Source organism: Heterodontus francisci, chromosome 3 (genome assembly GCF_036365525.1).
Source record: "Heterodontus francisci isolate sHetFra1 chromosome 3, sHetFra1.hap1, whole genome shotgun sequence".
NCBI lineage: Eukaryota > Metazoa > Chordata > Chondrichthyes > Heterodontiformes > Heterodontidae > Heterodontus > Heterodontus francisci.
This window is the reverse complement of record NC_090373.1, coordinates 157947564-157974784: the sequence shown is the minus strand read 5'-3', so window position 1 is coordinate 157974784 and position 27221 is coordinate 157947564. Positions and strand designations below refer to the sequence as shown.

The following is a 27221-nucleotide window of genomic DNA, read 5'->3' as shown; positions in this document are numbered from 1 at the left end:
CCTGGAATACTGAGTAGAATTATAGTCTCCATACTTGAAGCAAAGTAAATCCAGCAGTGGCTGAGGACATTGTGGAGCATCCGCAAGGCGGAGCGTAATGTGGATATCACGTATACAGAGGTGGTCACACCGCAGGCTTAGACTCCACAGGCAGGAACGGAATGGGTGACCACCAGGCAGAGCAAGAGGACTAGGCAGGCAGTGCAGGAATCTCCTGTGGCTATTCCCCTGCAAAACAGATATACTGCTTTGGATACTGCTGGGGGGAATGGCCTCTCAGGGGAAAGCAGCAACAGCCCAATTCATGGCACCACGGTTGGCTCTGCTACACAGGGGAGGAGTAAAAAGTGTGGGAATGCAATAGTTATAGGGGATTCAATTGTAAGGGGAATTAATAGGCGTTTCTGTGGCCGCAAATGAGACTCCAGGATGGTATGTTGCCTCCCTGGTGCAAGGGTCAAGGATGTCTCAGAGCTGTTACAGGACATTCTGAAGGGGGAGGGTGAACAGCCAGTGGTCGTAGTGCACAATGGTACAAACAATATAGGTAAAAAAAAGGATAAGGTCCTAAAAGCAGACTATAGGGAGTTAGGAAGTAATTTGAAAAGTAGGACCTCAAAGGTAGTGATCTCAGGATTACTACCAGTGCCACGTGCTAGTCAGAGTACAAATAGCAGGATATCTCGGATGAATGCGTGGCAGAAGAGATGGTGTGAAGGGGAACGTTTTAGATTCCTGGGACATTGGGACCGGTTCTGGGGAAGGTGGGAGCAGTACAAACTGGACAAGTTACAACTGGGCAGGACTGGGACTGATGTCCTGGGGGGTGGGGGGGGGGGGGGGGGTGGTATTTGCTAGAGTGGTTGTGGACGGTTTAAACTAAAATGGCAGGCAGATGGGAACCTTTGCAAGGAGTCAGAGGAGGGGGGAATCAAAGACAAGAACAAAAGACCGTAAAGGGAATAAGAAAAGTGATAGGCAGAGAAATCAAGGGCCAGAATCAAACAGGGCCACAGTGAAAAATAGTGGGAAGGGGACAAGTAATGCTAAAAAGACAAGCCTTAAGGCTTTGTACCTTAACGCATGGAGCATTCGCAATAAAGTGGATGAATTAATCACGCAAATAGATGTAAACGGGTATGATATAGTCGGGATTACGGAGACATGGCTGCAGGGTGACCAGGGATGGGAAAGAAACATTCAGGGGTATTCAGTATTTAGGGAGGACAGACAAAAAGCAAAAGGCAGTGCAGTTGCATTGCTGGTTGAAGAGGAAATTAACGCAATAGTGAGGAAGGATATTAGCTTTGACGATGTGGAATCTGATAGGGTAGAGCTGAGAAACACCACCAGGCAAAAAATGTTAGTGGGGGGTTGTATATCGGCCCCCAAACTGTAGTGGTGATGTTGGGAATGGCATTAAACAGGAAATTAGAGACGCATGCGATAAAGGAACCTCTATAATTATGGGTGATTTTAATCTGCATGTAGATTGGGCAAACCAAATGAGTCACAATACCGTAGAGGAGGAATTCATGGAGCGTATATGGGATGGTTTTCTGGACCAGTACATTGAGAAACCAACTAGAGAACAGGCCAACCTAGACTCGGTATTGTGTAATGAGAGAGGAATAATTGACAATATAGTTGTGCGAGACCCCTTGGGGATGAGCGACCATAATATGATATAATTCTTCATCAAGATGGAGAGTGATGTAGCTGATTCTGAGACTAGGGACCTGAATCTTAAAGGAAACTACGAATGTATGAGGCGCGAGTTGGCTATGATGGATTGGGAAACGTTACTTAAAGGGATGACGGTGGATAGGCAATGGCAAACATTCAAAGAGCGCATGGTTGAACTGCAACAACTGTATATTCCTGTCTGGCACAAAAGTAAAACAGGAAAGGCAGCCAAACCATGGTTTACAAGGGAAATTAGCAATAGCATTAGATCCAAGGAACAGGCATACAAATTCGCCAGAAAAAAACAACAGACCTGAGGATTGGGAGCAGTTCAGAATTCAGCAAAGGAGGGCGAAGGGATTGATTAAGAAGGGGAAAATAGAGTACGAGAGTAAGCTTGCGGGGAACATAAAAACTGACTGTAAATGTTTCTATAGGTATGTGAAGAGAAAAAGATTGGTGAAGGAAGTCAGAAACACGGGAATTTATTATGGGAAACAAAGTAATGGCTGACCAACTAAATGCATACTTTGGTTCTGTCTTCACAAAGGAGGACACAAATATCATACGAGAAATGTTTGGGAACACAGAGTTTAGTGAGAGGGAGGAACTGAAGGAAATCACTATTAGTAGAGAAATGGTGTTCGGGAAATTGAAGGGATTGAAGGCCAACAAATCCCCAGGGCCTGATAATCTACATCCCAGAGTACTTAGGGAAGTGGCCCTAGAAATAGTGGATGCATTGGTGGTCATCTTTCAAGATTCTATAGACTCTGGAACAGTTCCTACAGCTAATGTAACCCCACTATTTTTAAAGGGAGGTAGAGAGAAAGCAGGGAATTATAGACCAGTTAGCCTGATGTTGGCAGTGGGGAAAATTCTAGAATCCATAATCAAAGATTTTATAGCAGAGCACTTGTAGAACAGTGGTAGAATCGAACAGAGTCAGCATGGATTTACGAAAAGGAAATCATGCTTAACAAATCTAGAATTTTTTGACGATGTAACTAGTAGAGATGATGAGGGACAGCCAGTGGATGTGGTTTATTTGGACTTTCAGAAGGCTTTCGAAAAAGTCCCACATAAGAGATTAGCCTGTAAAATGAAAGCACATGGGATTGGGGGGTAGTGTATTGCAATGGATAGAAAATTGGTTGGCAGACAGGAAACAAAGAGTAGGAATAAACGTGTCTTTTTCCGAATGGCAGGCAGTGACTAGTGGGGTACCGCAGGGATCGGTGCTAGGACCCCAGCTATTCACAATATATATTAATGATTTAGATGAGGGAACTAAATGTAATATCTCCAAATTTGCAGATGACACAAAACTGGGTGGGAGGGTGAGTTGTGAGGAGGATGTAGAGAGGCTTCAGGGTGATTTGGACAAGTTGAGTGAATGGGCAAATGCATGGCAGATGCAATATAACGTGGATAAATGTGAGGTTATCCACTTTGGTAGCAAAAACATGAAGGCAGATTATTATCTGAACTGCTATAAATTGAGAGAGGGGAATATGCAACGACACCTGGGTGTTCTCGTACACAAGTCGCTGAAGGTAAGTATGCAGGTGCAACAGGCGGTAAAAAAGGCAAATGGTATGTTGGGCTTCATAATGAGAGGATTCGAGTACAGGAGCAGGAATGTCTTGCTGCAATTATACGGGGCCTTGGTGAGGCCACACCTGGAGTGTTGTGTGCGGTTTTGGTCTCCTTGCCTGAGGAAGGATGTTCTTGCTATACAGGGAGTGCAGCGAAGGTTTACCAGACTGATTTCTGGGATGGCGGGACTGACGTATGAGGAGAGATTGAGTTGGTTAGGATTATATTCGCTGGAGTTCAAAAGAGTGAGGGGGGATCTTATAGAAACCTATAAAATTCTGAAAAAACTTGACAGGGTAGATGCAGGAAGGATGTTCCCAATGGTGGGGGAGTCCAGAACCAGGGGTCATAGTCTAAGGATACGGGGTAAACCTTTCAGGACTGAGATGAGGAGAAATTACTTCACCCAGAGAGTGGTGAGCCTGTGGAATTCGCTACCATAGAAAGCAGTTGAGGCCAAAACATTGTATGTTTTCAAGAAGGAGTTAGATTTGGACTTGGGGTGAAAGGGATCAAAGGATATTGGGGGAAAGCACGAACAGGTTACTGAGTTGGATGATCAGCCATGATCATAATGAATGGCGGAGCAGGCTTGAAGGGCCGAATGGCCTACTCCTGCTCCTATTTTCTATGTTTCTATCAAGAGGAAGTGAAGAAAAGGGCCAGCAAACTAATAGGTTCTCAGCCATGTGCAGAGATTGATAAACCTGGGATTGTTTACTCTGGAAAAAAGGTTCAGGAGAGACATGATTCAAGTATTCAGGTCCCGGGAAGGCACAGATAAACTGAACCTCAATAATCCTGAGGCTGCCACAAACTTTAAATCCATGGTGGAATTGGATTGCAAATAGTTTAGATTTAAATACTTTATGCGGAGAATGCTGAACCTGTAAAAAGTTTTATGGAAGAAAGGGATCGATATTTGAGGGAGCAGACAGTTGAAGGATATTTGTTTTTGAGACCAGTTGTTGGACTGCCGACTTCTCTCCTGCCCTGTACTTTCCTTTAGGTCCTTAACATCGAAGACGTTATAGAAGCAATCACATTTCAATTTTATAAGAAGGACCATCTACTATGTTATAAAGATGTATAAAAGGAAATACATGAGTACAAGCCACACATCAGAGTATACAAAAGCATCCAGGAAGTGGTAAAGGGCGAGTGTTAAAATAGCAGGGGCAGGCCAACAATCTCTCGACAGATTTACTGCACGTGGAATCAAATAGCATTAAAATATTAACTTGTTAATTTCTGTCTCAGCTCAGTCAGTCAATCAAGTCCCTTATATACTTTTGAATTCAAATATGAAAAAATCACCACTGGTATAGACAAAATATGAAACTAGCTATTTTATACAAGTCCAGTAATTTGTGTTGATTTTAAATATACAGAAGGTCTGAATTTTCACACAATACTCAAAAAAAGAAATTATTACCATTTTCAATGGTTTGAGCGAGCTGATGAATGGATCCGTTGCATCCCAAGATTCTGGACAAGGATACAGACCAGACTCCACAATGTAAGAATTTCCTTCATAGAAAGGCTGTTCAAACAGAAGCCAACTAGGAAACAAATGCCAACAACTGTCAGGCTACAGCTTACATATCATCAAATATACAGCACAGAAACAGACCACTGGACCAAGCCATTCGATGCTGGCATTTATACTCCACTCGAGCCTCCTCCCATCCTTCCTACCAGCATAGCCCGCTATTCCCTTCTGCCTTATGCTTATCTAGCCTCCCCTTAAATGTATCTAACCATTTCAGCCACTCCCTGTGATAGTGAGTTCCACACTTTCACCACTCACTGGGTAAAAATGTTTCTTCTGAATTCTCTATTGGATTTCTTGGTGACGATCTTATATTAATAGCCTCTCATTTTTCTCTTCCTGACAAGTGGAAACATTCTATCTGTGTCTACTCTATCAAATTTCATAATTTTAAAAAGAGTCAGCCTGTTAATCCTCTCTTAAAAGGTTTACCATGGCACTCCTGGTATCAACTGTGTAAATCTTTTTTGCAGCCTCTCCAGTGCCTGGTGACCAGAATTGAATGTTGTACCACAGTTGTGGTCTAACCAAGGCTCGATACAAGTTCTTTACCTTTCAATTCTATCCTGCTAGAAATAAACCCTTTGCTTTTTGAATGGCCTTGTTAACGTATGCCACTACTTTCAGTGATCTGTGTATTTGTAGGCTTTGATCCCTTTGTTCCTCTACTCCATTTAGATCAAGGTTGTCCAACCTTTTCATGAGGGGGCCACATTACAATTTTTGTCTTACATAGGGGGCTGGAGAGACAATTTCAGAAAGATAAAGGCATTAAAAATTTATCTTACTACTAATCAAAACAATAAAAAATCTGCATTTTTGTGAAGAAGCTTTAAATGAGAAGATTAATTTATTGACTTACTTTCTAGTTACTATGTTGGACACTAATTTAATGAAATACCTGGCAATTGTTTGCTCGCACAAGTAGTCAGTGTTTGCCTGCACACTTGTAGTGATGCGGAGTATTCTGGTAGATGTCGTTCTGTCAGGAGTGATCTTGATCACTGTCTCTCCGCCCCCCCCCCCCCTCTCTATATTCCCTCTTTCTCTCTCTCTGTCCATCTGTTCCCCCCTCTCTCAGACCTCTCTCTCTCTCTGCCCCCCCTTACCTTGTCTCTCTCTATGCCCCCTCTCTCTGTCCCTCTCTCTCTCTCTGCCCCCCTCTCTCTCTCTCTCTGCCCCCATTCTCTCTCTCTCTCTGCCCCCATTCTCTCTCTCTCTCTTTCTGCCCCTCTCTCTCTCTCTCTGCCCCCTCTCTCTCTCTCTGCCCCTCTCTCTGCCCCCTCTCTCTCTCTCGCTGCCCCCCTTTCTCTCTCTCGCTGCCCCCCTCTTTCTCTCCCTCCCTCCGCCCCCTCTGTCTCTGTCTGTTCCCTTTCCCTCTCTTTCTCTGTGCCACTTTTCTTCTTTCTCTCTCCCCCTTTCCTTCTCTTTCTCTGTCCCACTTTCCCTCTCTCTCTCTGCCCCCTCTCTCTGCCCCCCTTTCCCTCTCTCTCTCTCTCTCTCTGTCCCCCTTTTTCTCTCTCTCTCTGTCCCTCCCTCTGCCCCCTGTCTGACTCTCTCTCTGTCTGCCCCCCTTTCCCTCTCTTTCTCTGTCCCCCTTTCCCTCTCTCTCTGACAATTGCAGAGAGCAGGAGCGCTCAGCAGATGGTTGATCAGTTTTTTTAAACAGCTGATAGATCCTGACATCGAGAACAGCAGTTTCTGACCTTCTGACAGATTAGGGGCTTTCCGGTGGCCTTTTAAAAAAACTCAGAATCTGTCCAAAAGGTCAGAATATGCTGTTCCAATGTCAGGATCTGTCAGCTGTGAAACTGACTTGAGATCTTTTTTAAAAGCCGGTCTGACAATATGGAATTTCCCATCTCCAGTAATGGACTCCTAGGGAGGATGATGAACAGCCCCGGGTACAGTTTATATCCGCAGTCGGATGAAAACCTTTGGCGGGCTGGATCCTGGCCCACGGGCCGTATGTTGGACAACCTCAGATTCTTATTTTCTAATGTGCGACCTCCTTATTCTTCTTGCCAAAATGTAATACCTCAAATTTACCGATGGTGAAATTCATTTGCCAATTATATGCCCATTCTGCAGGTTTGTTAATATCTTCGTGTAATTTGTTGCAGACCTCCTAATATTGAATATCATTCCCAATTTGGTGTCATCTGCAAATTTGGAAATTGTTTTTTTATTCCAAAGTCTAAATTATTAATATAAATTGTGAACAACAGTGGTCCCAGCACTGATCCTTGTGGAACACCACTTACCACCTTCTGCCACCCTTTACCAATACTCTCTACTTTCTGTCTTGAAGCCAATTAGCTATCCATTCTGCTACCTGTCCCTGACCTTATTCATTAGTCTATTATGTGGTACATTATCGAAGGCTTTTTGAAATTCCAGATAAATTACATCTCAAGCTCTTCCAATAAAAGCAAACACTCGAAATGCTGAACATCAGAAATGAAGATAAAATAATGTAACACACATAAGATCAGAACTTAATACAAAGATAAATCATATTAATTGAATAACAAAAGGTGAGACAGGAGGATAAAGCAGGTAACTGTAAGCTAATAGGTTAAATGGTCTGTTACCTGCTTAAAAGAAAAGCAGGATTATAAAATTATACAAAGACAATGTAAGCAAGGAGGATATTAAAGTAAAATAATGTGTAAATAGTTGGGACAGTGACAGATCCACCCACAAAAAGGGCGGCACAGTGGCGCAGTGGTTAGCACCGCAGCCTCACAGCTCCAGCGACCCGGGTTCAATTCAAGCCTGTGTGGAGTTTGCAAGTTCTCCCTGTGTCTGCGTGGGTTTTCTCCGTGTGCTCCGGTTTCCTCCCACAAGCCAAAAGACTTTCGTTGGTAGGTAAATTGGCCATTATAAATTGCCCCTAGTTTAGGTAGGTGGTAGGGACAGGTGGGGATGTGGTAGGAATATGGGATTAGTGTAGGATTAGTATAAATGGGTGGTTGATGGTCAGCACAGACTCGGTGGGCCGAAGGGCCTGTTTCAGTGCTGTATCTCTACAAAAAAAGGCAGTAAATAAGGGAAGTTAATAGAAGAGAAAGGCTGCAAATGCAGATTTAAAAAAAACAAATGCTGAAAATAACTCCCTTCTAATCACAGTCCAGACAACAACCCAGATTGTTTCCTGTACTTTAGCCTAGCATAAGCCAAAATCAAATACCAGAGTTAAACCACTAACTGCACTAAATTTGAAATGAGGGTTTTCACCTTAAAAAATGAAATGAAATGAAGATTAAATAGTCCCCAAATAGTCCATTTTAAAAATTCCAGCAATTTCATTATAATGTTTGGAACTTATGGTTTCAATCTCTGTATGTAGTTTATTACCATACATTGGATACGCTCCAACTGCGATCAATTTTAAGGCATATGATCGATCATCATTTTGCTAAACATCAGCACCGAAAATTGGAACATTGCACCAAATTATAGTATGAGTTTTCCATCTGGCACAGCATGACCAGTTTGTGCACTTGCATGTCTGGCAGTTGCCCATAAATTATAAACTCAAAAAGTCATGAAAATGATTTATAATGGCAAAAATAATATTGGCACTTAAAGATGCAAGTAGCCGTCAGCATTTAACCATTTTCTTTTTCAGAAGTTTTTATTTTGAATTTCAGTAAACTTTGTTATCACCTGACCTTATCACTGTCACAGCTTGCCTTGCTGCTTCTATACAGATTACACGAGCCACTTCCAATAGTGGGGACCAATTCTAACAGTAGCACAGGATCATGATCAATTTTGAAATACAGTGTATGGTATATATTTGGAATACTTTTTTAATAGTATAATTTAAAAGACCCATTATTCTACCTTTATAAATAAAAATATGCTTTTGACAACTAAGCTTCAGCCCCACTTTAATACAAACCTCTACTGTACTCAGCAAAGCAAAACAAACATCACTGATGTAATTAAGCAGTACAAAAAGCCCCAAAAAAGCCGCAAGCTGCCACCTTCTGAATGAAAAAAATCTATATAGTCAGTCAATGTTTCAGCTAGTCTATACCGATTAAGGAGCCTTGAAAATAGAATGTGTACTATCCAGAATATGCAATGTTATTTTGGGACCCAGATCACACATTTCAATCCCCCTCCTTGAGCACCAGTTTGTCATTATGATTGTGGGCAGCACAGTGGTGTAGTGGTTAGCACTGCAGCCTCACAGCTCCAATGATCCAGGTTCAGTTCTGGGTAGTGCCTGTGCAGAGTTTGCAAGTTCTCCCTGTGACTGTGTGGGTTTTCTCTAGGTGCTCCAGTTTCCTCCCACAACCAAAGACTTGCAGGTTGATAGATAAACTGGCCATTGCAAACCACCCCTAGTGTAGGTAGGTGGTAGGAGAATTGTGGGGATGTGGTAAGGAATATGGGATTGATGTAGGATTAGTATAAATGGGTGGTTGTTGGTCAGTACAGACTCAGTGGGCTGAAGGGCCTGTTTCAGTACTCTATGTAATTACTGCTCACTCTATCAATAGAAAATAAGTTGTAAATTTCCTTTTATTAAAAAGTTACTTTTAACTTCTTCAATCAGCATAACCTTGTGTTAATTGTGTTCCATGGTCACATAAAAGGACTGACAACTGATAAACATGTAGGCAGAGAAATTCAGCTGCAGAGCTTGTTTTTTGGGCACTAAATAGTCTCATAAGCTTCCAGTATGGCAATCGGGAAGTGCAGTCATATTGTGAGCTGGAAGCAAGTCGACTGCCATAATGGTAAAGGCTAAAAAAAAAAATCAGCACATAGTGTCCAGCCTGAAACAGGCCTTAGGCACTTTATTTGCACATGCAAAAGGACTAATGCCTGCTTGGGGCCTCCTCTGGAAGTTTGCTGGCTGTTGCCTCCAGGCAAACCATCACTGGGATGGTAAAGAGGAAAAAACGAAAATAGGTACACAACCAACCACAAACATTGCAAAGGCAGTGTGTTCCACCTTACATTAACAGGCTCTCATATAACATCTGCATTAATTATACTTTTCTCTCTGAAAAGATCAAGGTATGTCACTGGCACAAGATTACACAAATGACTGTAATGAATTAGTTAACACTAGAATAACACGAGAAAATTATCAACAGTAAAAAGGTATAATAAACTTAAAGCATACCAATCAACCAAGCCAAAAATATCTCCATTGTTTGTCTTGTGTAGAACAAGATCGGGAACGATCTCCTTAAAACTGCTCTTCCTGACAGACAGTCATAGTGAGTCGTGGCAGATTTCTATTAGGCTGAGTTGGGTCACTCAGCCGTTGCATCATGCGTCTCACACAAAATGAGAATGCCTTATTTAATCCATGTAACAAATCCCAATAACAATTTGTAGCCCCATAGAAGACTTGCTTTTTAAAAGAGCCAGAATATGCAATGTTATTTTGGGACCCAGATCACGAATTTCAATATCCCAGAACTCAAATTAAGACACCAAATTAAAGGTAGATTTAGCTGCATATAGTCTCAACTACTGAAACAAATGGCTGAATTTTACAGACCCCCCCGATGTCAGGGGTCGTGAAGGGGGGCTGGAAAATGCCTCCGGCAGAGGCCCGCCACGAGCCTCGACGCTGGGAAGGCCCAGCCCGATATTGCCGGCAGCAGCGAGGCTTCATGGTGGACCCCCACCTCTCATATTGAAATAAATGTAAATAAAGGCATTAATTACTTTCTCGCCTCTGCCTTCCATCCCACTGCGATATTGGTGCTGGTGGCCGGCACTCCTGTGCCTTCGGGTCCCCATCCAGGGATCCGAGGTGGAGCACTGGTGTGCAGGGGGGAGCAGGTAAGTTTTTCAGTGCGCGGGAGTGGGGGGGGGGGGGGGGGCATGTCAAAGTAATTTCATTGGTGTAGGGGATGGTGGGAAGGGGTAAAGTTTATAGTTTATGAACTTTGGGGAAGAGCGGGAAGGTGAAATGGGCAGGGGACGTATTTTTGGGGGTCAAGAGGGCAAGTAATGCATTGAATGGTTATTGGGAGGGGAGGTGAGAGAGGGGCAAATGAAATGTTTTTTAAATTTTTTGCAATAGCTCTCTTTAAAAATTTACATTAAATGGAAGTGGGGGCGGGGGGTCACGGTTTGCCCTGGCCATTTAAATTAGCTGCCACGTTTAATATCGCCACAGCTCCGCGAAGTTTACATCCGCCACCGTACCATAAATTTCAGTCCGAAAGCTGTACTCAGTATAGCAGTTTGGCGGACGCCAACTTCCGTTATAAAGTCAGAGGTCAAAGTTCATACCATCATTCATTCAATCACTACAATTTTATTCTTTTTCCAACTTATGTGACTTCTTTTGGGCTTTATAGTCTTTTCCACCAAGTTATGGCCAGCAAAATTACTGTGGGGTCAATTTCAGCTGATTAAGATTCTTGTCCAAAAGCATCTCAACTGGAAGTACCGTCGTTGAGTCATTTAAATTCCTGAGTAGCAGGCAGAGGCAGAGGCATTTAACTGAAATTCACTTTCTGTCAGTTCACAGTGGAAATGTTCAGGATCAAAACATTCTACTTACCTGCCCGAATGTACTTCAAGGGAAAATATAGGCTCCATAATCCCATATGTCCGTATTTCTTCCATGTCATCAAAGTATGTTGTTCTCCTTCCCAAACCATGTAGTTGTGTACATAAATCTATTTCTGATAAACCCCATTTCTGGAAAAATAACAAATGAAATCTTCAGATCACCATACTCTCTGTAATTATTTGACCCCACAAGAATATTTGGCTTTAAAATATGACGATCTCAAAACATGCTGACATTAGTAAAGGTATTATTGCAATCTCCTTCTACAGGATGTCATGTCTACTGTTAAATAAAATATTGCTAGAGTTGGCTACATTATAATATTTATTTATATTGTCTTTCTTTCACTGATACTAATAATGGTCCTTTAGACCTCATGCAAATTTGCCACTTGTGCCTCCAACATTAAATTCTGGAAAATGTGGTGATAAACAGAGTCCAACATAACAGTGTATTTGGTTGTTTCTGGATTTATACTTTTTCCTTTTCTTTGGATTTGGGATGTGCAATTTCAGGTGGATCTCCGCTTCCCCCTTCTCTCTTCATCTTTCGCCACTCACCAAAACAGATCAACCAATGCACTCAAGTTTTCTTCACCAACCAGATGCAGCATCTTCAAACATCAAGAGTAGTGTATTCTCTCCTTTCCTTTGCACTTCTCCAATTTATGTAACACTTATTGCTTATTTTACCTTGGAGACCTTACAATGTCAAGAACAAAAGGACCGTGGCCAGGATTTTACCCTAGGTGGACAGGAGCCAGCTACCGACTGAAAAGTCAGTGGCAAACCCGCTTTCGCCTTGCCTAGGGATCCGATCCGCATTTTTGCAGGTCACTGGGCTTCAACTGGTGTGAGGCAGGACTTCCACCCACTTGAGGTAGACAGTCCCGCCTAACAGAGCTGCCTGCTAATCAGTGGGCCGGCAGCTCTTAGTCCCAGCAGCGCCACCGAGAGCGGTGGCCACTGCTGGGACTACAACCCAGCGTGAAGAGAAGATGTTAGGGAGCCTGGAGCAAAGATAAGTTTTGGATGCCTCGCCAGGGGTAATCGGTCGGGCACCGTCGAGGCAAAGGTGGTCGGTTGGGGGGGAGGAGGGGAGTGTCAAATGTTGGGTGCCCGATCATGAAGGTCCCCCCCCAACCCGGGATATTCGAGAGCCGCCTGCTTTTGTCAGGTGGCTTCTCTCGGGTCTAGGACGCCCGCTTGCCACGCGTAAAATCCGCCACTTAAGGGCCTTGATTGGCCTGGGGCGGGCGGAGGCAGGAGCGGGTCGGGAAGGGATCCCAGAGCATCCAGTTACATTTTATGCCACCCCCCCAGCCACCATCTCGCTCTTTGGGGTGGTGTAAAATTCAGCCCCCTGTAAGCTTTTAACAGTACATCATTCACAACGGTACCAATCAGCAAATGCTCCAAGATTTCACAAACTTCGAAGAGGTCTACAAAGCTAAAATTCTAATCATTCTGCCACAGATGTCACTGGATGATTAGGAGTGGAAACCTGGACTAATTTTACCTTGCTTTACCTCAGAGTACTGAGGGACTTCAGGGGTTGGGTATCTAGGGGTGTAAGGGAAGGGTAGCACCTCTCACAGGTGGGCTTGTCACTATCTTCGGAGTGGCTCGTCCCGTATTGGTCCTCACCTTCACCCAGTTCTCATCTGTGGCTCCAAGTAGCTGTTAGCATGCAACAAAGGCCACGCCCTGTTAAGCTACTTCGACAGGCTGGCCAAGCCAGGTGAGGGTAGCCATCAGGTCTCCTATCCTCGGCAAATTTGGGTTTGTCTACCCTGGCATGCAAAGACCGATTCCGGTGGATCGGCGGTAAGACCAATCCAAAGTCCAATGGCTTTGAAGGCGGTTCAGCACCATGTTGTGGAACGCATAGATCTTGACAAGACACAGAAGACATCCCAGTCACCCACTGCATCGGATCTATCTCCAGCCTTCTAGACTCATCTTGCCACTGGACCAAGATAGGTCAGGACGAGAGAGTGAGGCTGATGATGCGCAACTCTCCCTCACTAAAATCCAATTCACGCACAAGCCCATTATCTTTCTTTATCGTATGACCCACAGGCCAGAGTTTGCATACTCCAGGCTAACTGTTAAACCTTTCTACTGCCTTTACTCACTAAGCCACTGGAGAAGCTCTTTCAGTTTCTTTCTCTCTCTCCTCCCTGCCTCCTTGGAGTCTTTCTAAATGAATTAACTGACAACCATTTCATCAGTGCAATTTTTCTGACCCAAGAGCAGCAGGTGGTTTGGTAAAAGATTGTAGAGACACAGAGAATAGAAAAAAGAATATGGTAAGAGAAAACCAATTCATTCAACCTCTGCTATCCAACAGAAAATTCAAAAGCCTTTGTTATTGGCAACCTGTCGAATCTAACATATGCATCAACAACTGGATACTTTTTGACTGAAATACTTATGAAGCAAACCTACCTTGACTATTCTTCTTATAGAGCCAATAGAAGCTTTATTAGGTGTAGATGTGGATGTTTTGTCACAGCTGTCTTCATCCATCTCCTCTCCCCACATATCTGCAAACTCCACTACACCTTCCTCCAATGCAATTTTACCACCTTCAAAGTTTGGTTTTTGAAAAAGAAGCCAACTGTTGGCAAAATATTTCAATATTACTATCAATACTGTGAATACCAGTCACACAACATTTATGGAATTCTGCCTCCCACTAAATTCTACTTAGGTTTTCATGCACATTGATGACATTTCAGTCTAGTCACCATTTCAAATCCATTCACACATAATAAGCATTCCAAATTAAAGGTGGAAAGGAACTGAGATATTGTTATAAGGCTTATGCTTTGCTATTGAACTGAATGTACAATAAGGATTTACAACTAGTTGTGCATTTACAATCAAACAGTAGTGCTTGTACGAAGCAAAACCTTTGGAACTCTCTTCCCCAAAAGGCGGTGGACTCTCTTCCCCAAAAGGCGGTGGAAGCAGAGTCTTTGAATATTTTGAAGGCAGAGGTATATAAATTCTTGATAAGCAAGGGGGTGAAAGGTTATTGGCGGTAGGCGGGAACGTGGAGGTGAGGTTACAATCAGATCAACCATGATCTTGAATGGCAGAGCAGGCTCAAGGGGCCGAGTGGCCTACTCCTGCTCCTAATTCATATGTTCGTATGTTCGTAAAACCATTTTGTACCAACTTTATCAATATTGTGTAACTGCACAATTAGTCATTACAAATCATCTCATAGTAAATCTAGCAGCCAAAGGAAATATTGCACTCTCTAATTGCAATAGAACATATTTGCTTTCATGTCTTAAGCACAAATTGCAGACCCAGCCCAAATCCTGAACTTTCAACATTTGACAAAGAACAAAAATTAAGATACCAAATGCTGGACATAAAAACCATGTCTGTAATCTCTGGTAATATGTGATCATGGGTCTCTGTTTGAAATCTTAATCTGTCTTCTCTCTTTTCAGATACTGACTGACCGAGAAAGTATTTCTAGCTTTTCTGTTTCTACTTCAAATTTTCACTGTTCAATTTTTAAATTTATTTTTATCAACATGAAACACAGACAAGCTCAATTTCACACTTTAAATTTACTTGAATATGTGACTTACTTCAAACACACTATTTAGCATTAGGCATTATTACAAATTATTCAAAAATTGCATTGCGCTGAAAATAGAGACATGTTGTCGAAGCTTTTCATCTTGCACTCATCAGGACAATCCACAAGAATACCAAGGGAAATACTAAGGGAAAACAACAACTTTATACTGTATGAGAAGAGAGTGCTGATTGGTTGGCAAGTGAACTCTGATTGGTAGAGGCGTTGCCATGGAGAATGCACCAGCTTATGGTGATTGACAGTTAACTACCAAGCTTTGTTTGAAATTTAAACCAGGCAGCTTGACTCTGATTGGTCAAGGCATTTCCCTGAGGAATGAACCAGCGAATGGCTGTCATTTATTTTATTTAGCTGAAACAGGCACAATGTTTGTAGATGTTCTTTCTGTCTGCAAAGAACAGGGCCCTGTGTATTAATATATGTAGCTTCCAGTATGCCCAAATGTACCACACCGCGCGCCCTACTGACAATCTTAAATTGGTTGTCAGCGTAAATCTTAGCATACTGAGGATTATTTAGCAAATGTTGTCCAATCGCAGAATCACATCTAATGTTGGACACTGTGTTTTGAGTTTTGCAAGCATGGGCTGGTTAGGTATGGCCTGTACCTTGCCCATTGCGAACAGTGGAAGGAACATATTATTTGCTACGATCTGCCAGTCTTTGGGACTTACGGCCTATATACCTAACATCACATAGGCACTGAAATTCATTCATCACATTACTCATTTGTATGATAGGTTGGATGTCTTTTTGGCTTGATGGCAGGATCCCGTTAGTGGCAAACACCACATATTTGAGCGGCAAGTCCAACAGATACAAATTTGGACCCGTTATATAGTCGCGCTTGTCAAGGATGACGATTCCCGTCCCTTTGTCAGATTTACTGATGTGTATGACCGGACTTGACAATCTCGCTCAAAAGTAAGCTAAAAAAATGTTTGCTGGGCTTGTGTAAGAGCAATGAGCTGCTGGGCGATATATATGGTAGGGTTTGTCCTCGTGGCTCACTGCATCCACGTATGTATGGGCTGCTCAAGACACAGAAAAGTGATGTCCCTCTACGCCCTATCATATCTGTGACCTGTTCTGCACAACATGGATTGGCCAAATGGTTGGGGGAATTGTTACAACCAGTTTTGAGCAAGTTCTCCACAGACATGAACGATTTCTTCACATTTGTGAAGACCAAACAGGACTTGCATATTGAATGCAATACCATGTCCATGTGCTCACTTGACATTGCTAGCCTATTCACCAATGTACCACTTAAGGAAGCCATAGATATTTGCGCTGCAGCACTATATCATGGCGATCCAGACCCACCACCATTGCGTGAATCTGTATTCATTGAACTTAAGAACACGGCAACTCACGCAGTGGAGTTCAGTTTTAACGACACCATATATGCCCAAATAGATGGTGTTGCCATGGGATCCCCTCTAGGCCCAGCTCTCAAGAACATTTTTATTGGGTTCTATGAGAAACATGTCTTACATATTTCTGATATGTAGATGATATGTTTGCTATATTTGAATCCGCAGCTATATGCAATAATTTCCTTACATGTCTTAATGGGCTCCATCCTGTGCTCAAATTCACCTTTGAAATGCAGCAGTCAAATGAGCTCTCTTTCCTTGACGTACTAGTTGAGAAATCTGTTAAGGGGTTCTTTACCACGGTCTACCACAAAACTACCTTCACTGGTCAATACATGTGTTGGGATTCTTACAGTTCCATGGGCTATAAGATTGACCATTTGCTCACCATGCAAGCTGATGCTGACATAGCGTGAATCAAAGACATCCAGTGCGATAGTGTCTACCTTGATCAGATCATTTCTTGTTGTATATTACGCAAACTTATGAAAGGGCCTAAGGCATAATTTTTGGCCCTGAAAAGTGCCCAGTCTACCCTGGAAGGGTAATGTATCCCAAATATTTGAGCAACAGTTGAAGCTAGCTGTTCCACGCTGCTAACACGCAGTAGCAACATGTGTGGTGCTCGCCACTAACACGATGCTGCCGTCAAGCCAAAAAGACGTCCTGCCTATCACACAAATGAGTAATGTGATATATGAATTTCAATGCCAGTGTGGGGCTAGGTATATAGGCCGTATGTCCCAAAGACTGGCGGTTTGCAACGGGCAAGGTACAGGCCATACTCAACCAGCCCATGCTTACAAAACTCAAAACACAGTGTCCAACATTAGATGTGATTCCGCGATTTGCTAAATAATCCTCAGTATGCTAAGATTTATGCTGACAACCAACTGAAGATTGCCAGTCGGGCTCGCAGTGTGGCGCATTTGCGTGTACTGGAAGCTACATATATTAATACACAGGGCCCTGTTCTTTGCAGACAGAAAGAACATGTACAAGCATTGTGCCTGTTTCAGCTAAACAAAATAAGTGACAGCCATTCGCTGGTTCATTCCTCAGGGTAATGTCTTGACCAGAGTCAAGCTGCCTGGTTTACATTTCAAACAAAGCTTGGCAGTTAACTGTCAATCACCATAAGCTGGTGCATTCTCCATGGCAACGCCTCTACCAATCAGAGTTTATTTGCCAACCAGCACTCTCTTCTCATACAGTATAAAGTTGTTGTTTTCCCTTACATTGATATTCTTTCAGAGTGTCCTGATGAGTGTAAGATGAAAAGCTATGACATGTCTCTATTTTCAGCAATACTCAAATTGCATTATGATAAGGATATGAGATAATAGTGCTGCAATGAAGTTTAATGTGAACATCAGTTAGTGTCTAAGAATAACAGACATCAAAAACAACTTGCATTTATATGGTGCCCTTAATATAGTAAAACGTCCCAATGCAAAATTACTGCATATCTTACCAGCCTCTTACTACCCTAATGAAAATTTCAGACGGCAGCTTCCAGGATGTAGCATCCTCAACATCATGGAAGACTTCAATAGCTTCTCCACAAAAATTGCGCTGATTGTAAATGACAATCTGAAAAATAGATTCCATTTAAAAACTCTGCGTTTCATTAACAAATTGCTTCATTAAATATTGGTATGTGATCCTTACCTTTCCAGGTCTAGGGTTTAATGTTAAGTCGCTCGTTCCAGGCATCTATTAATAGAATTAAAATCTGGTTAGCCTTTTTATTATATATAATCTAACATCCTGTTAGCTATTACAATTTTTCACCCACTTTATCTGGACATTAGAAGCACAGTGTACATTACTGGCCCAAGATCCATTTCTGAATTTCCCTATGTTAAGTATACAACTATTGGTAATGAACTGTGCAATCTATGTGTCATATTTTACTTATCAAGCATTTATATAGCACCTGATAACATCTCTGAGAAACATTCCAACGCATTTCACAAACAATGAGCTACTTTGATGTGCAATCTCTGATGCAATGTAGGCAGACAGGATAGCAATTTTGCAAACAACAAGGCCCCACAAACAGCAATGAGATGACCAGCTAATCTACTTTTGGTGCTGATGGCTGAGGGGTAAACGTTGTCTGGGACATCAGGAGGATTCACAACTCTTAATGTCCGTCTGAACAATGCAGATGGGCATCTCACTGAAAAGATAGTGGAGAACCCAGAGTACTGTGCCACTGGACCACATCCCAGCAACAACCATTCTGTTCAGGATAGGTGGGGTAATTGTTTCTTTTATATTCATGTGTACAACAGCAGCTTCTTTCCTTTACTACAAAATAAATTAAGTCCTTTGACTTAACATGAGAAAATTATGAACTAGAATTTCTACATATTCGCTGGACAAAACCGTTAATTTCTGTACTGTATAAGAGTATAGGAATCACTACACTTCCAGCCCTTTCTTGTAACACATTTTTAAAACTGTTCTCCTGAAATCCTTGAAGTAATTCTTAATATTTCTATCATCTTTAGAAAAGAAAGCTGAAAACGCAGTGTGGAATGAGGCTTATTGCAAGATAACTGGAACCTAAAGTAAGACCCAAGTTTACAGAAATGTACCAATGCACTAACTTCAAAATACTTGTCAATTACCAATTCCTCCACTGCATCAGCCCATCCTACCTCTGAAGCCTTTTCCCACCCTACACCCTGTCTCACAACATCCATTATTCCAACATTGACCGACTATGCATCTTCTTCCTTGCCGCTCTACCATCCATGACAGGGTCATCAACCTTCTCAGCCTTGCACTCAAATTCTCTTCCAAAACTAATCCGTAAGCCAGGTCTCTCCCCTCTTTCAAAATCCTCCCCAAAATTTTCCTTTTCAACTACGGCTTTGGTCACTCCTCTATCCTTCAACTGCTACTCTGTGTCCATTTTAACCTCCCTCTTACAGGTGAACAATCTAAGCATCAGCCACAAGGAAGATTTATTTTCCTGAAGACAGTGCATATCAGCTACAGAGATCTTTTCAAATATTTCAGGAGTTAGCTTTGCTAATTCCACAGAGAATAAAAATAGGCTAAGACCACTGAAAGAACTTCTATTGGATTATCCTCTATCAACATTTATCAGTGTAGCAACACTTTAAACCAAGGCAAGTTACAAAAAACCTCCGCATGCTTGGTTGATGAAGAAATATTGCAAAGTTCCTATTCCATTTTTTTTCAGAAGGGGAGAACACATTTTCTATTCTGAAAGTATCTCCCATGTCCATACTCTAAACAAACCCAAAGTTTAATTGGAAAGAAGAGGGAAGATTTTCATTTAGATATATACAACAATCTTTCACAATTTCTTTCTAGAGCTGTACAAGACCTAATCATGCAATTTTTTTCATCCACCCTATTTCCTCCACTTTGCCCACCTACTCTCTTGAAGGGTAAGGCTGCTACTGGCCACTCCATCCCTGGTATCTTGCCAAAATGGTCATTCGGGAAGGTGATTTGGTCATGAACATCAGAGATAAGCCCGAATCCTGGATTGGCAGGCGTATGTGCATACACAGGCACTTTCCAGTAACAGTCACTGGAAAGTGATGAGGAGCAGGGATGCCGGCTAACAAGTTTTCACCAAGCAAGCTATAAGCAGAATTTGACAGTACTAAATTTTCCCAATTATACTCAGGCCTTCAAAGCAGTATCTAAAGTCAATGAGGTTACCCAACAGTCAAATACTGACCAGCCTAAATTCGTAATGTTAGGAGGACCACTCAATGGGCAGACCGACAGCCCAGTCGAATGAGTCTTTGCCCAAGTTCAACATGCAAGGCTGAATTTTATAAGGCCTCTGGTGTCGGGGGGCGTGGCAGGCCTGGAAAGAGGCCCGCCACGACCCCGATGCCGAGAAGGCCCCACCGCATTTTACCGGTGGTGGCGAGGCCTTGGTGTGGCCACCGCCCCCCGCCACTCATTGGTGGGGGCCTTCATTTCAATATTAAAATTAAGTTAAAAAGATACAAATCAACTTACCTTGTCCCGGCAGCCATCCCACGCCGATATTCCGCCCACTGGCTGGAACTCCTGTGCCTTTGGAACTCTGTTTGGAGTTCTGACACTGGTGGGGAGGGGAGCGGAGTGAAATTATCAGGGTGGGGGTTGGGGTGCACGGGGAAAACACTTTGTATTGGCTGTGGGGATAGTGGGAAGGGGTTGAAGGGCAAATGTTATGAGGTTGGGGAGGAAAGTTTGGGCTGAGAATAAAGATATTTTTGTTGATAAAGGCCCAAAAGCAAACAATGGGGGAGCGCGGTGGGAAAGGGCCTCCAGCTTTCATTTAACGTTTTTTAACAACAATCACCTGAATATGACTTTAAAAATTAAACTTTCATCTGGGGCTTGAAGCCCTTTAAAAATGGCGTTGGCACCTGTGCGGTCACTCCGCCCCCTCCATTTAAATGTGCCCCTGTGCGAATTATCGCGGGGGCTCAGCGACGGCGTATCCGCGCCCGAAGACCGCCAACTTCAAAGCGCGCCGCCACGATTTGTGGCGCTCTAATGAAATTCAGCCCACAATATCAGATTTCCTCCACAGACCCTCTTCCAACAAGTCAGACAGATCTGAAAATATCCTCCAATACCTCACATTCCCAATATACTCTAAAGCAGTGGAGAATATCAACATTTCAATAACAGGCTTGTAATGTGGGGCCCGTAGATGCACAGCAATTGTAATGCCCCCCCTCCACGACGTCCCCGACGCCAGAGAGCATTTTAACTGATGTGCTAAATTAGTATATAAATTGCCTGCTCACAGCACTTCATCTTCCCCTCCCCCATTCTGTCTTATGTAACTGTATGGGTATAAGACTCAAATAAATTCTCTGTAAAGGACAAGGAACTTGGGATATTACTTTTGAAATGTTTCTCCATTCTATCATTTTATTAGTTAATGCATCTTTAAAAAAATATTCTAGTATGGCAGTCGTCAAGTGATAAAAGCTATTTTATAAATTTATATTACAAGCTTAACAATACCATTCACCAGAAAACACTTGTCAATTAACTTGACATACTTTTACTAGATCATAATACTGAAGCTAGACTTTCATAGCAAATGACATTTAATTTGTAGTGCCAAATAATAACCATAACGAACTTACCCCAACTTCTAGTAGATTAGGCAACACTGAATTAGGATTGAACAGGTCAGTATTAAATAAGCTTGGGAGATTTTGATTTCCATTTATAGTATTTGATCCCTGGAATGCTGGTATACCGTCAAGTGCACAAGTGTTCGTAATATCCCCAAAATTTGTATTAATTTCCGAAAGATTTGGTTTCAAGTCAGGGATAGTTAATCCATTTTCTGATTGCTTTTCTGCCTCACAGTTACCAGATTTCTTTCCCACCTCAGAGTTATTAGGTTTTTCCATATAGCTTGGCAACTGTGTCTCTGCAAAGGGTGGATTTGACAAATCAAACTCAAATTCTTTAGCAACATCATTTCTCAGTGTGAGATCAGTGGGTTTCATCACAAATTCAGTTGATGGTTTGGACGTCTGGGTAAGCAGGTGATCAACATCCAAACGTGATCTTTTACTGTCAGATTCAGAGGCAAAATCATTCCCTGTATCATCCCGTTTTAGAAAATGCAGAAGTGAACTTCTATTTTTCAGAGATTTAAAAAGCAAGCTCTGTTCTGCAGACACACGTTTAACTACTTTAGACTTTGTTTCAATTTGTTGCATTTTGAGGAGAGTGGAAGGTGTGATGTTTTCACGCTTACTGTTTTTCATTAAACCAACTTTGAACGAACTTGGATCAAATGTTTTCTCCTTTTTTGGTGACATACGGTCTTCCTGAATTGGTGGCATGGCAAACGGTGGCACAAAAGGCACTTTAGGAACTCGCTGTTTCTTTTGCGGCAACTGAATAGGATTGCCATATTTACGAATTGTTTCTGTAAAGCTATCCATATCAGAAGAGCTGTCCAAGCTACTGCCTTCAGTGAATGAAACATTCAATTCATTTCCCTCCTGGGATTTTGAGGCTGTTTGTTCTATAGATGATGTAAAGCCATCTGTTGATGAATCTAGGTCTACAACGGGACCAACAATTGCTTTAGTTGTCCATGTATCATCAACCACAGGAGCCTCTTTTACGATAGCTTCCCTTGGTTGTGATTCTATTATGTTCTGGACAGGCAGAGAAAATTCATTTGTTGCTGCACTCAGCTCTGATATTTTCTCAATAGCACTTGCTGTTTGGGCATCTTCTGTTCTGGATATGTTTCCTGTAGGTGCCTCTAAACTGGAAGCTGACAGTGCACTCTTCAGTTCCATCTGTTTATATTGCACTTTAGGTGTGCTTGATAAGACAGGTAGACCAAACTTGCTTGTTGCTGCCTCTGAACTAGCCTTTTGCTCAAAAGCAGCAGCTGTAGAAGTATCTTTATTCATTTCGGACTCAGTGGTTTCTATGCTCTGGGGCAATGTTGCCTCTCTTATTTCAAAGCCTGTATTTTCCAACACAGACATGCTTTGCTCTGCAGGCACGGCAGGCCCTCCTCTTGTTGCAGTGGAGCCAGACTCTGTGTCACAGCCACCATTTTCAGGGGCACCTTTCTTAATTTCAGCCACTGTGCTAGATGCCTCTAAACAAACAGATACATCATTTACTTCAACTCCTCTATATGGCAAGTCGACAGCCCCTTTTTGTACAGGTAGAATGAGATGATCACTGGTTAATGTATTCAGCTCATTAGAACTGTTTGCAGATGTTTTGTTATTAATTTCATCCCCCATTGTTTTAAATGTCTGTACACTTTGAAGTGACACTGTGTCTTTTATTTCAGAGTCATTATTTTGCAGCATAGGCATGTTCTGCTGTAAAGGCAGGGCAAGCCCCACTGTTGCTACATTTGAACCTGACTCATTGTCACTAACAATACTTGTAGGGGTGTCTGTCTTACTTTCATGCATTATGATTTTAGAGGCTTCCATACTCACAGATGGTATGTCATGGATTTCTTTTTCCTTATATTTTAAACTTATCGTGCTCTTTTGCAAAGGCAGGACAACATCACTTGTTAATGTATCGGTGCCTGATTTTTCCTTATTGAAACTTATTGCAAGTGCTTCCTTCTCTGTTTCAGACACTTCTACACTCTGAGGTGATGTGTCTTTTATCTCAGTTCTTCCTGGTTGTGCCTGTGATGAACTTAACTGTACAGCTAAGGCACCTTCAAGTGTTGCTGTACCCAAGCATTCCAGTTGCTCACCAACACAGTTTGCATTCGTGTCTTTTTTCATTTCAGACACAGTGCTCTTAATAATTTGTATGGGCTGAGGAGACATGATCTTTGTTTTGGAATCACTAATTTGAGACATTGGTAAACTTTCCTGAGCAAGCTCACCTTTTGCTGCACCTGAGACAGATGTCCTCTTATTATCACTCTTTGCAGGCACTTCTTTCTCAAATTCAGGTATTGTTTCGGACATTTGTGTTCTCTCAGGTGAAACTATATCTTTTATCTCTCTAGGTTGAGATTTTGATGGACTTTGCTGTGCAGCTTCAACTATTGCAGCACTTAACCTACCCTTTTGGTTACCAACATGGTTTGCATTCATGTCTTTAACATCAGACGCTGCAGTTATGGATGTTTGTACTTTCTGAGGTAGTGTTGTGTCCGCAACCTCAATGTCTCGAGTTTCTACCTTGGGTATATTTTGCTGAACTGGCTGGACAAGGTCACCTTTTGCCTCGCCTAGGATGGCCTTTTGTTTATTGGCAGTTTTTGTGGGGGCACCTTTCTCAATTTCAGACACTGTGGTTTCACAAGTCAGTACACTTAGAGGTAACACGGCCTTTTCTTCCACTTCTTGACTTTGCAATCCTGCTCCAGGAAATGATACAGACAGGACAAGGTCAGTGGTGGCTGCAACTAGGTCTGCCTTGTGTCCTTTAACACTCTTCGCAGGGGCATCAATTTCAGATAATCTTATTTCAGAAATATGCATATCCACAGAAGATGACTGACCTTTCATATCAGTGTGTGCACTCAATACTGAAGAAACCATTCCAAGTGAGCTATTTTCTTCTGGTTCACCAGTTTGTGCATCAGGAAATGTTTTTAAAGACATCTTTTCAACATGGGCACTTGTGGTGTTCATTTCTGTGTTTTTGTGTTCCTCTGCAGAAATGTGCTTTGTATCACTATCTTTTACACAGATCACTTCTGAAATTTCATCTGCTTTATGTCTCACTTCTACATTTACATCACCAGATGCTTCAGCATTCTTGGAAGTGTTTGGCTGCTTTCTGCCAATTTTAGTTGCAGTGGCATCTGCTCGTTTGTCAGATTTGTTGTGTAATTGAATCTTTAGGCTACCGGTGTATTTTTTATTCTCCTTTGAGGTGAAAGGCAGATCCTTGATGGCAAAAAAGTCAACTTGGTGATGACTAGTAGCTTTCGTTTTTTTAGGTAGAGTAATTCTAATGGTCTCTTCCTCCTCAGTTCTAGTTTCAGTGCAAGTTCCTTGTTGATTTGAACTGATCAAGGCACCAGATGCACCTTCCTTTTCAGCTGATGGTCTGTCAAAACAAACAAAGAAAATATAAGTCACACAAGGAAAGTGAACAAGTTTGCTCAGTATTCTAACAATAAAGCTGCAGAGATTCATAGGAGGCATCAGCAGGTAGTGAAGCACTTCCCTTGTACTTTTTTCTCCCGCCTTCTCTAAAAAAAAGTCTCACCATGTTTCATTTGAATTTTTTTTAAGCAACATTTCCCTCACTGCTAGGCTGCCCTGATGATATCAATAACAGGGTACATCCTGGAGTGTTGCCATTATCAACAGGAGAAGGAATCGTCCTGGAAATACCCAGACCCCAGGAAACAGGCTGGAAAACATCAAGTATTTTCTCTAAATAAAGAAAATTACTGTGAAATTTATTTCCTTCTCTTTTTTTAAAAATAAAGGAGACTTGGAACAAAAAGTACATCAGTACAAAAGACAAGGCTAAAGGCTAGGGGCCCTGACAACATCTTATCTGTAGTACTAAAGGGCTTGTGCTCGAGAACTAGCCACACCCCTAGCCAAGCAACTACAACTGGCATCTACCCAACAATGTGGAAAATTGCCTAGGGTATGTCCTATCCACAAAAAGCAGGAAAGCGCCACTTACACAGCAACTGCCCTAAACCAATTATCCTCACTCCCTAAACTTGCTTCATCTGAAGACTATACAGGAGATCAACTAATGTTATTTATTTATCAAGGTGACAAGTAACCATTGACAAACAGACTTGGCTCAGTCAAGACCAAGAAATAAAATGGTTGCAAGTGTGTTACCCACTGAGTCAAAGCTGATATTTAGGTCAGTACAATGTGATCATGGGTTTCTGGAGATTCGATCATCTCTGTATTATGGATGCCATCCTGATGTATTCTACATTCAAAAATTATTTTATGCAACATCTGCTCGTCCTACTTCTGCTACTTCAACTAGTAAATTTCCCAGTTTATATTACGTTGATTTGAGTCACCAAAATTACTGTATTTACAAAGTTATTTATTTACAAACCTTCTTTCAGATTCTAATCGATATATATATATATAAAACTGCAAGATTAATCCTCTGAACTTCACACTCAACCAATGCAAATTTCTGTATAACTCTTAATACTCAACCCAGAAAGTCTGCTGTTTCTTAATTAACCTTCCCAGAAACAAAGCTTGAGTTCTCACCGGAGTTTCAAAAAGCCACTTTAACAGGGTAATATCCAAATATCAGATTTCAAGCATCTGCAATAATTTGCTTTATGTTTACAGAATGCAGTATTTTGTTTTTCTAGTAGGCATGAATGTAAGTCGTTGTTGCCCTCTCCATACAAAGAATAAACAATATCGCCTGATTTACCATGTGTATCACCACTGGTCACTTTCTTTGAGATTTTTTACAAATCAAAGCATCAAACGTAAAAAAGGCAGTCATTTTATGCTTTAATTAATTACGGGTCAATTAATTTTGGCGACAAAAGTTTATAAACTGATCTGAGACTGGCATTTACAAGCATCTAGCAACCTGTAAGCTTCTGTCACCAATCAGTAATAATTGACCAGAGAATGTTTACAATAAAGATACATGATGACCTTAAAGGCACAGTAAGTTTAAACACAGCTTAACAATAGTCCAATATATTGTGCTTTACATAGTATAAGTGGCATGATAGGAGACCTACAGATCCGATATCCAAACTGCAGCTGTCCAAAAACCAGACATTTTTGAAAATATTCAGATGCAACAATAGTTTAGTGTCAATTGACCATAATTACTTGAAAAGACTGAAGATAGTATCTTTTATACTTTTATAGTATCCTCCTTAAAGAGTAATATTAAGTCAATGCTTCCTTTAAGTTTAATTTTCTCTTTCAGTCAATTTCTACCCAACTTGCTTTAAAATTGTGAAATGCCGGTAGCGACTGGTGGATCCTCCCCCCCAACACTCCCCACTCTCTGCCCCAGGGCCGGGCTCCAGTCGGCCAGGGACAGTACTCGGGCGGGCAATGAGCTGAGGCCTGTGCTCATCCTCGGGCTCTGGCTGACCCGATGGGCTGTCGCTTGCTCCATGTGGCCAAAATCTGGGAAAATCCGAAATCCAGCACGGTCTTGGTCCCAAGGGTGCCAGAATTTGGATATTGGACTTGTACTAATAATATTTATGAAACATTGGAGAGCAAATGAATACTGAAAACTATTCGGATACAGCACATCAGTTTCTAAAATTAAATTCCCAAAAAAACTGCATATCCTACACTTAGTGTTA

At 41.9% G+C, this 27221-nt stretch overlaps 1 protein-coding gene across 7 annotated transcripts in view; it reads right to left on the bottom strand.

The window, feature by feature from the left end:
• The window catches only part of crybg1a (crystallin beta-gamma domain containing 1a), a 295651-nt gene that overhangs the window by 66788 nt on the left and 201642 nt on the right, over nucleotides 1-27221 (bottom strand). For all 7 annotated transcript variants that reach the window (XM_068027026.1, XM_068027035.1, XM_068027040.1 and 4 more), the window contains 6 exons: nucleotides 21553-24985; nucleotides 18074-18118; nucleotides 17877-17995; nucleotides 13850-14021; nucleotides 11388-11527; nucleotides 4721-4847 (listed from right to left, as the gene is read on the bottom strand). In XM_068027026.1, coding sequence (XP_067883127.1) covers nucleotides 4721-4847; nucleotides 11388-11527; nucleotides 13850-14021; nucleotides 17877-17995; nucleotides 18074-18118; nucleotides 21553-24985 — 4036 coding nt within the window. The remainder of the gene's footprint in view (nucleotides 1-4720; nucleotides 4848-11387; nucleotides 11528-13849; nucleotides 14022-17876; nucleotides 17996-18073; nucleotides 18119-21552; nucleotides 24986-27221) is intronic.